This window comes from Prenolepis imparis, unplaced genomic scaffold (assembly GCF_030444845.1).
Source record: "Prenolepis imparis isolate NDT839.2.m4 unplaced genomic scaffold, iyPreImpa1.0 SCAF_4, whole genome shotgun sequence".
Taxonomy (NCBI): domain Eukaryota; kingdom Metazoa; phylum Arthropoda; class Insecta; order Hymenoptera; family Formicidae; genus Prenolepis; species Prenolepis imparis.
The window spans coordinates 16,423,867-16,439,938 of NW_028141162.1; the positions used below are offsets into that span (position 1 = coordinate 16,423,867).

The following is a 16,072-nucleotide window of genomic DNA, read 5'->3' on the forward strand; positions in this document are numbered from 1 at the left end:
TCATATGAATATTACTATGTTATGTCCCCCTCGAAACCCTACAACTTTTGTAGGAAACATTTTTTGATTTAACGCAGTGTTTCTGAGATATTTGAGTGGGTCCTTTAAAATGGGACACCCGGTATATGTATATGTCTATCTATATATAAACACATTGCGAAATTGCCCATGAATAATTTAGATATTTGTCCTTGCCGTCGGCAGAGTCGATCTTAACAAGGAAGCTGGAACCAGGCACTCCTTACGTAATTATTTATTGAAAATTGCACATAAAAAAGGCCTATAAAAAGGGCATATAAAAGAGCCACCGCGAACGCGCTGCAGGCAGTCGCTAACAAGTTTGTCGACGCTAATGTAGTTGCGAATTAATCCATCTGTCGTTCGTTGAAAAAATCAGTTTATGTGAAAATTATTTATATGTTTCAAATTACTTATTATGAATTACAAGACATTCTCAGACGAGAGTATCCTGATTGGAGCTTAAATTCCTTCTTGGCAGGTACAAATTTTAAAAATTCTCATTGTGTCTATACGAGATTCAATATGTTAAAACTTTACTATATAAAGCTATATTAAGATTTTCATTCTTTTCGATCGTTGTCTAAACATTATCGATACAGTATAGATTGAATTGGAGTGACGCAATTAATTAATAAATCGGTGTCATTAATTTTGAATTTATCACGACGTTTGTACACACATCATTGTTAAAATGCACAATATGATAAAATTTGTGTCGTGTAAAATGCAATCATCTGATGATTAAAAACCTCTTAAAGATTTTAAAGACGTCTTATGTCTCCATTTTGGACATAATGTCTACGATTTGCAGAAGCACTTGTTACAGCTGCTTGAACAGTATTTCCCTTTATACATAAAATTGTTTTCACACAGTTATTCCAAATTTAATTTCTTCAGTTTTACTCACGCATATAAATATTTTTAATATCATTTCTTCTACATTATTGAAATAATGTTAAGAGAGTGAATTTAATAAGTAAATTTAGTAAATAAATTTAATAAATGAACGTAAAACAACCAGAACCTCGAAGAACACCCAGGAACTATCAACTTCGAAATCGTTTCAGCGGTTCTATCATGTAAATATTATTGAACACTTAATAATTATCTGCAATTTAATCTTTCCGCGCAACTAGTTTCAGTAGTGATAATATTCTAATTCATCTTAATGCATTCTTGATAAATACTCTTTTGTAATAAATTATTCAAAACGATTTTCATTTTAATTGCTTATAAGTAGATATACGAGTATTTCTCTGATCCATCGTACTGTAGGTTTAATTAAAGCTGATTTATGATCATTTTTTACTTCAAATATTCTGCACATTTAGTCTATTTTTAACAGAGTTACAACGTAATAACATAAAAATTGTGTTTATTTGCATCTTATGATCACACATTTCATCGTCTTAGCATCTAGTAGTTGCAATATTTACCTTATATATTTTCTTGCACATATTGATCTCGCATTAAATAATAATATTCAAATGCTTTGATATCGCATGTAAAAAGTTAATTTATAAGCAATATTGTAAATCTTGCACAATAGTACGTCGTTATTAGATTGATAATTATGTAATACTTATTTATATTTTTATTTCTCACTGCAATAATGAGATATCTTATCAAATTGTAAGCATGTGTATAAAAATTAAGAAGAGAAAATAGTATAAACTATTCCTAGAAAATAATTATTGATATTCTGGCAATTCTTCCAATATATTTACATGATTCGGAAGTTCAGTACTGAATAAAGTGAGATATTCTGAAAAAGCAACCGATACCTTTCTTATGCAATTTCACGAGTGCATATTTTTAAATATGCCAAAATATCTATTAAAAACATTTACATTATACTAAGAGAAATTTTGGACAATTATTGATTAACTCCATTTATCATTTCGAAACTCATCAAAAATACATCTTAATACAGAATTGTAATTATTTTTGCAAACTATACTTTATATTTCTTACAGAAACACAAGTTGTATAAAATGGCATTTATAACGCCTTATTGGAGCTTTGACAGCATAATAATTCTAATAGTTTTTGTCACAATCGCCCATTTTTATATGACCCGCAAGTTCAAATATTGGAAGAAACGTGGCGTTTCGGAAATATCACCGATACCTTTCCTGGGCAATTTTGCGGGATGCATACTTATGAAGAAATCGCCGGGATTGCTAATGAAGGAATTCTACGATCAAGCTGAGGGGGAACCTTACGTCGGATTTTTTGTTTTTGACAAACCCTTCTTACTGATTCGCGATCATGAAGTGATCAAAAACGTCTTAGTGAGGGATTTTAAGTACTTTTCCGACCGATATTTTTCGCCGAATGAAACTGATCGTCTAGGTTACGCGAATCTCTTCTTCATAAAAAATCCTGTGTGGAAAATGCTGAGAATGAAAATGACACCGTTCTTTACATCCGCCAAACTGAAGAAGATGTTGAACTTGATAGACGAATGCGCGATAAATTTAGTCGAGTATCTGGACTCGATGAATTTGGAAGGTAAGTATTGAATGATTTACAGAATGCGTGAGATGTTAAAAAAAGAGTGTATAAAGCATCTATTTAAATAACTATTTTTAATTATTGTTCCGTAAGATATAAAATTATATTGTATACATATGTATTTATTTATTTATTTTAAATGGACACAACCTGAATAATTATCATTTTAATTTGGATGATAATTCTCAAGTAGAGCATAAATTTCAATAACGGTCAATAATTTTAAGTGACCATCACGCATTCTTGAGAAATTATTTCTTCATAATACAATCATGTTGTGATTTTTATATTAAACTTGATTTATGTAACATAAATTCTCAATTATTATTAGATTAATATTAGAATTCAGAATAAAATTCAATTATAATAAAATGTTAATTTATATTATATAATAAGAGGAAAATGTATAATTTTAAAATTTAAAATAGTAAAGAGCATCTTAATTAAACCTTAAATCATAATATTATAAAAACTAATCCCAGATCTACCAAAAGAAAATACTTGATGCGTCTGCGAATAGAATGCAAAATTTTGTTAACAATAAATACTATATCAAAGATTATTATTTTTTCAAAAAAATATATAATATTGTTGACAGATAAGGGAAAGATAGTGGACGTAAAAGAATTATCCGCCAAGTTTACCACGGACGTGATTGGCAGCACTGGTTTCGGACTCAACACTAATTCTTTCAAATATCCGGATGCAGAGTTTTGCAGACACGGAAACATGATCTTCGGTAGTGCTCGCTCTTTTGAAGTGCTCGCGGCAACTTTCATGCCAACGTTAAGTCGTTTTATTGGCGTGACGGCGTTTGGCGTGAAAACCGACGCATTTCTACGTAAAGTCTTTTGGGAGACAATCACCCAACGCATAGAATCCGGCAAGATGAGGCACGATCTCATCGATATTCTTATCGAATTGAAGAAAAATCACGGTGACAAAGATATTGGAGGATTCAGTAAGCAGAATGTTAATTAAATAATAATGACATTACATAAGTTTCTGCAAAAAAATTATTCAATATTAAATTAAACAAATTTAGTAAGAGATAATAAGAAATAAAGAAATATATATACAAATATAATCATAATATGGTGATAGAAAATTAGAATATTCAATATGTTTGAGCGATTAAAATTAATATTAATCAGGACAAGCAAAGGATGAGACAAATCTACAAAAGTTTAATAAATGTAATTTCAGAGTTTAATGGAGACGATCTACTATCACAAGCAGCAACTTTCTTCGCGGCCGCTCATGAAACCTCTGCAACGACGATGGCTTTCGCGTTGTACGAGCTCGCATTAAATCCTGAAATACAGGACAAGTTGAGAAAAGAAATTTTTCAGGCGCTTGTTGAATCTGATGGAAAAATTACATACGAAATGGTTTGTACGCAAGCATCGATCAAGATATTCATTTTTACTTTTGATCGAATCTGAAGAGCGTCAACAATGAACAACTGAAATATAAAAATGACATATACACTTTTGTTACTCTAGATTATGTCGTTATCGTACCTCGAAATGATGTTCCTTGAAGTTTTGAGAATTTACCCACCAGTAGAATATCTACACCGTACAACCACTGAAGTTTATAACATGCCGAATTCCAACCTCATAATTGAAAAAGATACACCGATTTTCATCTCGATCCGCGGTCTACATAAAGATCCAAAATATTTTCCCGATCCGGATAAATTCGATCCCGAGCGATTCAACGAAGAGAATAAACGCAAGAGACCTATGTGTATTCATCTTCCATTTGGAGAAGGTCCACATGCATGTATAGGTGAGAAAATCGATTTTATTTTAAAGATTGATATTATGTCACGCGTTTAAAAATAGATTTTAAGTCAGAATATTCCATAAAAATATGCATGAATATTTTAACATTTATACAAACATTAAAAATGCTATGAATTAAGCAACCTTTATCATGATATTTATCAATCAAACGTAAAAGATGAACGTCGATTTTGAAACAAATCAAAGAGGAAAAAAATTAAATATTCTTAAAATTAGAATTAGTCGACTTATTTTTTCAAGATTAATAAGATTTAGTTAACACATTGAGTGTTTCGTGGAGGTCACAGGTGACTAACAATACCAATATTAATAAAAACATTTGAATCAAATAAATGGAAATATTTATAAAACATTCAATGATGTTAATGTTATTTGATAATATTAAATATTGGTAGAATTTTCAGCAAGATAAATGTATAGATGTATGATAAAACAGTTTAATCTAATTGTTTTATTTAACATTTTACTATTATAATATGTATTGTACTATTATAATATGTATTTTACTATTATAATATGTATTGTACAACAAAATTTTATTTTGAGATTGTGATCAAGTCAAATAAAATTTGCCCGACAATTCAATCTGTTAATATAATACAATTGAAAATTATAAAATTACAGTAAAATTATATTTTACTTGTGCACAACTACAAAATTATTTAATAATTTAATAAACATGAACAAATTTCAATTAGATGATAATTGACAAATTTTTACGCAACACAATTCGGAGTCCTTTATGGAAATATCTAAACAGATGATGTATTTTGTGTGATCTATTATTTTATTGCATAATTTACACATATATTATACATATCATTATAATTAAACATAAAATAATAATTCTAGAAATGTAAAGTTTAATTAAAATTAATGAAAAAGTATGATCTATTTGTATTTGGATCTTTGAATCTTAATTTATGAAAATTGTTTAATTTTTTATTACTAATTACTTATAAATTTTTAATGTCTAAACAATTTCCAAAAAAAATTGACTCTATTTGGTCAGAGAATGTGTCGTTAAACACATATACGATGGTGATAAAGCATCCCTTGTTTCTTTAGATTTTTTTCTTATTAAAATAACAATATATTTTATTATACAGATTTATTATATACAGTTATTTATTTTGCAGGTACTCGTATGGGACTTTTAGAGATGAAACTAGCATTCATAAAAATCTTGAGCAATTTTAAAGTAACACCTTGCGAAAAGACTTCGATACCTATGAAATTTAATCCTACCGGAATTTTTACAATGCCTTTAAAAGGAGTAATATACCTCAATATGCAAAAAATTTATAATAATAAAGAATTGTAAATAGCGTAATATAAATATAATAAATATAAATATATATATAAATAATATATATATATATATATATATATATATGTATAATTTTCTACTTAACTTTTATTTCTAATATGAGTAGCTCTGCTTTCTTTCTTAATATCATTTTCTTTATATTTTTAGTGCTTTAAGAGTTCGCACAATGTTAATTAAAGAAAAATAAATTTTTTTATTACAAAAAATAAATAAGAGTTTATTTTATTCAAATATAACGCAGTTACTGGTTCAAAAATAATCTTTATAAAATAATATTAGTAAAATAAGAAATAACAATATCAAATAGTTGTTTGCCTTCCGAGCTTGCTCGGAATTAATACTTTATTATTAATAAAAAATACTACAGTATAAAAATGATTTTATATAATACTTTGAATTTTTTCTTATTATTTTTGTCGTTTAAATGTTCTGCTTTAGATATTGAAATTTAATGATTTCGCGGATTCTGGAAATATTTTGTATATATTGTACGACAATAAGGTCATTCGGCAAATAGAAAAAAACTGTGTTATTATAAATATCTAAGCGCTTCAGTTTTCTATATTTATTTACTTATCCGTACAGTGTAGATATTATCTATAAGCAACAGTAGTATAAGCAATAATAACTGACAATGAAATGAGATAATAACAGTAACAAAAGCTATCTATTATAAGAAGAACTAAAAAATTAGATACAAGTTCTACTAGAAAAGAAGTAAAAAAATTAAATATAATATTTATATTTTATATGATTCAATATCTTTTTTTTACTTATTTAATTGACAAAAATTAATTGATAATTTATACCATTAAAATTAAATTAATCGAAGAAAAGCGAGTTTTAATGAGAGTTTGATAAAACCTATATAAGATAAAACCTGTATCAATTGTTCTTAAATGTAAATAAATAACAATATATAAACATTATTTTATTTTTTATATCTTTGGATTTTAAATGTCACTCACACAGACTTCTGTACATTATTTTAGATCGCTAACAGTGATATTAAAAGTAATGCAAGAACAGCCATATCTAATTGATCAGAACAAATAGATTCAATATGCTACAAAGTTATCGTCATATTTCTTATTTTTATGTATATGTTCCTGATATTTTTTATTGCTTTATTTTTAAGATATGTATTTATTATCATGTTTTATCAACAGATACAGCATATCAAATTCTGTCCAATTATGGCTGCACTTGCATCACATTTCACCATATAAGCTGTATAAAAAATTCTATAATATATTTCAAATCAAAATTATTTGTTTTAGAAAAATTTATTCTTTCATTTCCATTCACATAGGTAAACAGTTGTGGCAATTTAAATAACTATCAAACACAGTAGTGCAAATTCAGACAGAAAGAAAGAAAAAAAGAAGAGGCGAAAAAACGGAAATTGTAATTTGTGCATATAATTATATGTCCGAAAAGCGATATCTATAAATAACTATTAAGAGACATTTACATATAGGTACACTAAGAAAAAAAGTAGTTAACTTGATTAAATCGTTCAAATAATTACTATTTTGTTAATTGAACATATATAATATATATTTAAGTCAAGACACTTTATGTTAGATTTAATATGTTGTATTTAATTTAAATACTTCTATATGTTCAATTAACAAAATAGTAATTAGTTGAATGATTTAGTCAAGTTAACAATTTTTTCTTCTCAGTGTAAGAGAGAAGGGAACTGAAACCAATTGAAAAATTGCACTAATAAACAAAATCACGTTTACGCATATACGTTCAATATATATATGTATATATCAGTGCCGTAACTAGGCAGGGGCACAGGCCCAGGGCCCAGAACAAAGAGGGGGCCTTGAAATGAAACTGAACAAAAAAATTGTTCAAATATAATATTTTCAAATTTTTAATTTTAAATTGTAGAAAAACGATTATCCAATTTTTCCATAATTTCGATTGAATATAATATTGTTAAAGATATTAATTATGATGATATAATCAATTAATTTGCTGCAATGAAAGCCAGAAAAGTGCAATTAAAATAATTATTTTTATTTATAAATATGAAATAAATATGAATGATCTTATATATATCTTATCTTATTTCTTGTGTACACAAAAATTATTTATAAACAATTGTTACATGATTTCGTTTTATTATTATTTTTCCCCCAAAATAATTAAGGGATTGAAAAATAAAACCTTGCCCAGGGCACATAAAAAGCTAGTTACGGCACTGGTATATATAAACACATTGCGAAATTGGTCGATCATAACTAGGAAACTGCAACCAGGCACTCCTTACGTAATTATTTATTGAAAGTTGCGCATATAAAAAGAGCCACCGCGAACGCGCTGCAGGCAGTCGCTAACAAGTTTGTCGACGCTAATGTAGTTGCGATTTAATCCATCTGTCGTTCGTTGAAAAAATCAGTTTATGTGAAAATTATTTATATGTTTCAAATTACTTATTATGAATTACAAGACATTCTCAGACGAGAGTATCCTGATTGGAGCTTAAATTCCTTCTTGGCAGGTACAAATTTTAAAAATTCTCATTGTGTCTATACGAGATTCAATATGTTAAAACTTTACTATATAAAGCTATATTAAGATTTTCATTCTTTTCGATCGTTGACTAAACATTATCGATACAGTATAGATTGAATTGGAGTGACGCAATTAATTAATAAATCGGTGTCATTAATTTTGAATTTATCACGACGTTTGTACATACATCATTGTTAAAATGCACAATATGATAAAATTTGTGTCATGTAAAATGCAATCATCTGATGATTAAAGACCTCTTAAAGATTTTAAAGACGTCTTATGTCTCCATTTTGGACATAATGTCTACGATTTGCAGAAGCACTTGTTACAGCTGCTTGAACAGTATTTCCCTTTATACATAAAATTTTTTTCACACAGTTATTCCAAATTTAATTTCTTCAGTTTTACTCACGCATATAAATATTTTTAATATCATTTCTTCTACATTATTGAAATAATATTAAGAGAGTGAATTTAATAAGTGAATTTAATATATAAATTTAATAAATGAACGTACGACAACCAGAACCTCGAAGAATACCCAGGAACTATCAACTTTGAAATCGTTTCAGCGCTTCTATCATGTAAATATTATTGAATACTTAATAAGTATCTGCAATTTAATCTTTCTGCGCAACTATGCAGTTTCAGTAATGATATGCTGATTTATCTTATTGCGTTCTTGATAAATACTCTGTTGTAATAAATTATTCAAAACAATTTTTATTTTATCGACTCTAACTGCTTACAAATAGATTTATTCCTTTTATCCTTCGTACTGTAGCTATAATAAAAGCTGATTTATGATCAATTTTTACTTCAAATATTCTGCACAATTAGTCTTTTTTTAACAGAGTTACAATAACGTAACAACATGAGAATTGTTTTTATTTGGATCTCATTATCATAAATTTCATTGTCCTATCGGTGGCTGCAATATTTAATATTCATATTTTTTTGCATATTCATCTTGCATCAATTAATTATATTCAAATGCTTTGATATCGCATGTAAAAAGTCAATTTATAAGCAATATTGTAAATTTTGCATGTTAGTACGTCGTTATTAGATTAATTATGTAATACTTACTTGTGTTTTTCTACCTCACTGCAATAATGAAATATCTTATCAAATTGCAAACATGTGTATAAAAATTGAAAAGAGAAGTTATAATATAAACATTTTTTACAACATAACTATTGATATTCTGGCAATTCTTCCAATATCTTTACATGAATTGGAAGTTCCAGTATTAAATAAAGTGAGATATTCTGAAAGAGCCATACCTTTCTTATGCAATTTTATGTGTGCATATTTCTAAATATACCAAAATATTTATTAAAGAACATTTATATTATACCAAGAGAGATTTTTGACAATTTTTGATTAACTCTATTTATCGTTTTGAAACTCATCAAAAATACATCTTATTAATAGAGAATTGTAATTATTTTTGAAATCTATACTTTATTTTTTACAGAGACTGAAGTTGTACAAAATGGCATTTATGACGCCTTATTGGAGTTTTGACAGCATAATAATTCTAATAATTTCGGTCACAATCGCCTATTTTTACATGACCCGCAAATTCAGATATTGGAAGAAACGTGGCGTTTCGGAAATATCACCGACACCTTTCCTGGGCAATTTTGCGGAATGCGTATTTATGAAGAAATCACCGGGATGGCTATTGAAGGATTTCTACGATCAAGCTGATGGGAAACCTTACATTGGGTTCTTTATTTTTGACAAACCCTTCTTACTGGTTCGCGATCATGAAATGATCAAAAACGTCCTAGTGAGGGATTTTAATCACTTCTCCGACCGATATTTTTTGCCGAATAAGAATGATCGTTTAGCTTACGCGAATCTCTTCTTCATAAAAAATCCTGTGTGGAAAATGCTGAGAATGAAAATGACATCGTTTTTTACATCCGCCAAACTGAAGAATACGTTGAACTTGATAGACGAATGCGCGACAAATTTAGTCGAGTATCTAAACTCGATGAATTTAGAGGGTAAGTACTGAATGATTTACAGAATGTGTGAAATGTTGAAAGAAGAGGGTTTAAAGCATCTATTTTAATAAAAACTGTTCCGTAATATATAAAATTATATATATATATATGTATTTATTTATTTATTTTAAATGGACACAACCTGAATGATTATAATTTTAATTTGGATCATAATTCTCAAGTAGAGCTTAAATTTCACTAATAGTAAAAAATCTTAAGTGACCATCACGCGCATTCTTAAGAAATTATTTTTTTAATAATACAATCATGTTCTGATTTTCATATTAACCTTGATTGATGTAACATAAATTCAATTATTATTAGATTAATATTAGAATTAAGAATAAAATTCAATTATAATAAAATGTTAATTATTGTATTACATAATAAGAGAAAAATGTATAATTTTAAAATTTAAAATAGTAAAGAGCACCTTAATTAAATCGTAATATTATAAAGACAAATCCTAAATCTACCAAATAAAAACACTTGATGTCTGTGAATGCAAAATTTTGTTAACAATAAATACTATATCAAAAATTATTATTTTTTGAAAAAATATATATAAAATTGTTGACAGATAAGGGAAAGATAGTGGACGTGAAAGGATTATCCTCCAAGTTTACCACGGACGTGATTGCCAGCACTGCTTTCGGACTCAAAACAAATTCTTTCAAATATCCGGATGCAGAATTTTGCAGACACGGCAACATGATCTTCAGTAGTGCTCGCACTTTTGAAATGCTCGCGTCAACTTTCATGCCAACGTTAACTCGCTTTATTGGCGTGACGCTGTTTGGCGTAAAGACCGACGCATTTCTGCGTAAAGTCTTTTGGGAGACGATCACCCAACGCATAGAATCCGGCAAAATGAGGCACGATCTTATCGATATTCTTATCGAATTGAAAAGAAATCACGGTGACAAAGATATTGAAGGATTCAGTAAGCAGAATGCTAATTAAATAATAATGACATTACATAGGTTCCTGCAAAAAATTCTTCAATATTAAATTAAACATATTTAGTAAGATAATAAAAAATAAAAAAAAATATATACAAATCTAATCATAACATGATGATAGAAAATTAAATTATTCTATATGTTTGAGCGATTAAAATTAATATTAATCGGGACAAGCAAAGGAGACAGTTCTACAAAAGTTTAATAAATGTAATTTCAGAGTTTAATGGGGACGATCTAGTATCACAAGCGGCAATTTTTTTCGCGGCCGCTTTTGATACTTCCTCAACGACGATGGCTTTCGTGTTGTACGAGCTCGCATTAAATCCTGAAATACAGGACAAGTTGAGGAAAGAAATTTTTCAGTCCCTCGTTGAATCTGATGGAAAAATTACATACGAAATGGTTCGTACGCGAGCATCGATCAAGATCCTAATTTTTGCTTTTGATCGAATCTGAAAAGCGTCAACAATGAGCAACTTAAATATATAAGCACTGACATATATATTTTTGTGTGTTTTACTTTAGATCATGTCGTTACCGTACCTCGAAATGGTGTTCCTTGAAGTTTTGAGAATTTACCCACCAGTAGAATATCTACACCGTGCAACTACTGAAGTTTATAACATGCCAAGTTCCAATCTCATAATTGAAAAAGATACACCGATCTTCATCTCGGTGCGTGGTCTACATAACGATCCAAAATACTTTCCCGATCCGGATAAATTCGATCCGGAGCGATTCAACGAGGAGAACATACGCAAGAGGCCTATGTATGTTCATCTTCCATTTGGAGCAGGTCCACATATGTGTATAGGTGAGAAAATCGATTTTATTTTAACGATTGATATTATGTCACGTTTAAAAATAGATAATATGTTAGAATATTCCGCATAAAAATATACATGAATATTTTTACATTTATACAAACGTTAGAAATGCTTTAAATAAAGCGATCTTTATCCTGATATTATCAATCAAACGTAAAAGATGAACGTTAATTGTGAAACAAATCTAAAAGGAAATGAAATTAGATAAATCTTCTTAAAATTACAATTAGGCGATATATTTTTTCACGATTAATAAGATTTAGTTAACACATTGAATGTTTCGTGGAGGTCACAGGTGACTAACAATACCAATATTAATAAAAACATTTGAATTAAATAAATCGAAATATTTATAAATCTTTCAATGTTGTTAATGTTATATGATAATGTTAAATATTGATTGAAATCTTCAGCAAGATAAATGTATAGAATATGTTAAAACAGTTTAATTTAATTGTTTTAATATTTTACGATTATAATACGTATTGTCCAAAACAGATTTATTTTGACATTGTGATGAAGTCATAAAAGCCCGACAATTCAACCTGTTAATATAATACAATTGAAAATTATAAAATTACTGTACAATTACATTTTACTTTACTACTAATAATTTAATAAAACCTGAACAAATTTCAATTAGATAATTTACAATTATTTGCGCAACACAATTCGGAGTCCGCTATGGAAATATTTAAACAAGTAATGTGCCTATTTTGTGTGATTTATTATTTTATTACTCAATTTACACATAAATTACACATATCATTATAATTAAATATTAAATAATAATAATTCTAGAAATGTAAAATTGAAGAAATATGATCTATTTGGATCTTTGAATCTTCATTTATGAAAATTGTTTTATTTTTTATTACTAATTACTTATAAATTTTTAATGTCCAAACAATTTCCAAAAAAAATTGACTCTAATTGATCAGAGAATGTGTCGTTAAACACATATACGATGGTGATAAAGCATCCCTTGTTTTTTTTAGATTTCTTCTTATTAAAATAACAATATTTTATTATATCAATTTATTATGTACAGTTATTTATTTTGCAGGTACTCGTATGGGACTTTTAAATATGAAACTAGCATTAGTAAAAATCTTGAGTAATTTTGAAGTAACACCTTGCGAAAAGACTTTGATACCTATGAAATATAATCCTACCGGAACTTTGACAACGCCTTTAGAAGGAGTAATATACCTCAATATGCGAAAAATTATTAATAATGAAGAATTGCAAATAGCGTAATATTAATATAATGTATATAAATATAAATATAAATAATATATATATATGTATATATATTTAAAATATATATAAATATATTAAATGTAAAATATATATAAATATATATAAATATATAAAATACCTATATATAAATTTAAAATAACATAGTGAATATATACATATAATACATATATAGTATATATATATATATATATATAGCAAAATATAATATATAGTAATTGTATATATCAGTAATTGTCATATAACCTATTATGCAATAACATTATGAGTCAATGTAATCTACTAGGTAAAATAATTTTCTTAACTTGTATTTCTAATGTGAGTAGTTCTGCTTTTTTAAAAATATTATTTTGCTTATATTTTTAATGCTCTAAGAATCCGCATAATATTAATTAAAGAAAAATATACTTATATAAAAAAAAAATAAATAAGAGTTTATTTTATTCGAATTATATCGCAATTACTGATTCAAAAATAATCTTTATAAAGTAATATTTGTAAAGTAAAAAATGTTGTGTGTGTAAAACTACAAGAGATAATAATATCGATCAAAAATCAAATACTTGTTTGCCTTCCGGGCTGGCTCATTAATACTTTCCTTCCCTTTCTAAAAAAAGGCGTGTTATATCGATAGTCGGAAGTCTCGAAGTGATTGTTGTCTCTTTTCCGTGATGTTGATTGGCTGTCTCGAATGCTATTGTGCGTTATGTTCGTACCATGTACCATCGAGCGGCTGTCATCGCGAAGGTTAACAGTTTTGACAGTTGTTTAAAATAAAATCAAATTAAATTAAATAAAATCTTTAAATAAAATGGCGCTTGTGTTGTCTAGTGATATATAAAGTGCGTGTTATATTGTTTTTGACTCGCATTTATAATTTTATGTTATTGATTAAGTGAATGCGCGACGAAAAGGCTAACCGTAGTGAGAAATGGTTGACTCGTACTACTTAATCTATCTACATTCTTACTTTGCGCATAATAAAATTATGATGTGTAAAGTGCGTGTAATTTTTTATTGTTTTTGACTCGCATTTATGATTTTATATTAATGATTAAATGATTGCGCTACAAAAAGGCTAACCGTAGTGCGAAATTGTTGACTCGTACTACTTAATCTATCTAAATTTTTACTTTGCGCATAATTAATTTACGATATAATAAATGCGTATAATTTTTTTATTGTTTTTCATTGGCATTAATGATTTTATATTATTAATTAAGTGATTGCGCGACGAAAAGGCTGACCATAGTGAAAAATTGTTGACTCGTACTACTTAATCTATCTATATTCTTACTTTGCGCATAATAAAATTACGATATATAAAGTGTGTAGCTGATATTTTTTGTTTTATTTTTAAGAGGTGTATTCACTATCATGTTTTATCAAAAGATACGGCATATTAAATTCTGTCCAATTATGGCTGCCCTTGCATCACATTTTACCATATAACTGTATAAAAAAATTCTATAATATATTTTAAATTAGAATTATTTGTTTTAAAAAAATTAATTTTTTTATTTACAGTTTGCACAGGTAAAAAGTTGTGGCAATTTAAATAACTATCAAACAAAGTAGTGCAAATTCAGACAGAAAAGGAAGAAAAAAAGAAGGGTAAAAAATAGAAAAGTAAGTAACAAAAAAATAAGCATTTAAAAAAAATTTGTTTATAAAAAAGCGAAATGTATGACACAACATTCCGGGACTGACTTTCAGATTCGTTCGAGAGTTTTAAACTTTGCAGATCAAATTTATATTGATTCATACTTAGATTTTCGCCTTTTAAATCTTATTTCTAATTTCAATAAACTATCCTTTTTTAAAATATATTTATCGAATCGGGACAGTCTTTCAAAACCGCATATGTATCAATATTGCTTCTCGGGCAAAAAACAATTTTGCATGATAATAACAATACGATACGCACTTGCTAGAAAACCATTAAACCATACTGTTTGTTTTAAAAGCAGAGAGCAATATGAGTTCTAACCGGCACGATCATAATGGATATGTACGAAAATTCAAATCCAACGTATGTAAATTGAATTTTATAAGTTACCGTACTTTTATAACTTATATACAAACAGTGCGTAATTACTACATATAACTATAGAACCTACTCTTAATTATCGCATTAAATAACTGTATATTATATTTACTGTTATTTTAAATTTATATATTTTTATTCTTATATATATAAATATTTTTTATAATTTTTTTATAATTTTTTTTATAATTTTGCGCGCGCGATTGTTTACAATAATAAATTAATGTGTTCTAAGAATTATTGAATAAAAGTAACGCATGCTTAACTTAAGCTTGTGTGTGTATTTGAATGTCCTATCATTATTTTATATTTATTTAAATAAGTCTGTTATATTTATTAAATATACTGTAATTTATTAATAATTTAATAAAATCTTGAGTTGAGATTTATAAAATCTTGAATTGAAATTTATATTTAATTACTTGATATCAAGAAAAATTTGTGCTTTGGGCAAAACTAATCAGTTTCAATGAAAAATGAATTTTTCTTGAAACTAAAACGCACTATCATCCGCATCTGTTACATTTGTTACATCAGAATAAGCTATCATTAAAATGTTATAAATATACATATGCATAAATTATTAATACAATAAATGAAATTTATGCAATAATCTAACATTATTATGACTCAATGTAATCCACTATGTAAAGTAATTTCCTACTTAGTTTTTATTTTATTTATAGTCATGAGATAACTGCCTCCTTGAAGTGCAGTACAATTAAAAATAAATTATTTTCA

At 27.3% G+C, this 16,072-nt stretch overlaps 1 protein-coding gene across 1 annotated transcript; it reads left to right on the top strand.

Moving 5' to 3' along the window:
* Window positions 1–315: 315 nt before the first annotated feature.
* LOC145935202 (uncharacterized) lies at window positions 316–13,423 on the top strand. The gene is made up of 12 exons (XM_083036320.1): window positions 316–499; window positions 1,998–2,535; window positions 3,137–3,499; window positions 3,745–3,929; window positions 4,044–4,332; window positions 5,489–5,669; window positions 8,741–8,798; window positions 9,695–10,232; window positions 10,813–11,175; window positions 11,415–11,599; window positions 11,723–12,011; window positions 13,091–13,423. The coding sequence occupies exons 2-12, from the start codon at window positions 2,016–2,018 to the stop codon at window positions 13,282–13,284; spliced, it is 3,165 nt and encodes a 1,054-aa protein (XP_082892446.1). The 5' UTR covers window positions 316–499; window positions 1,998–2,015; the 3' UTR covers window positions 13,285–13,423.
* The last annotated feature ends 2,649 nt before the right edge of the window (window positions 13,424–16,072 follow it).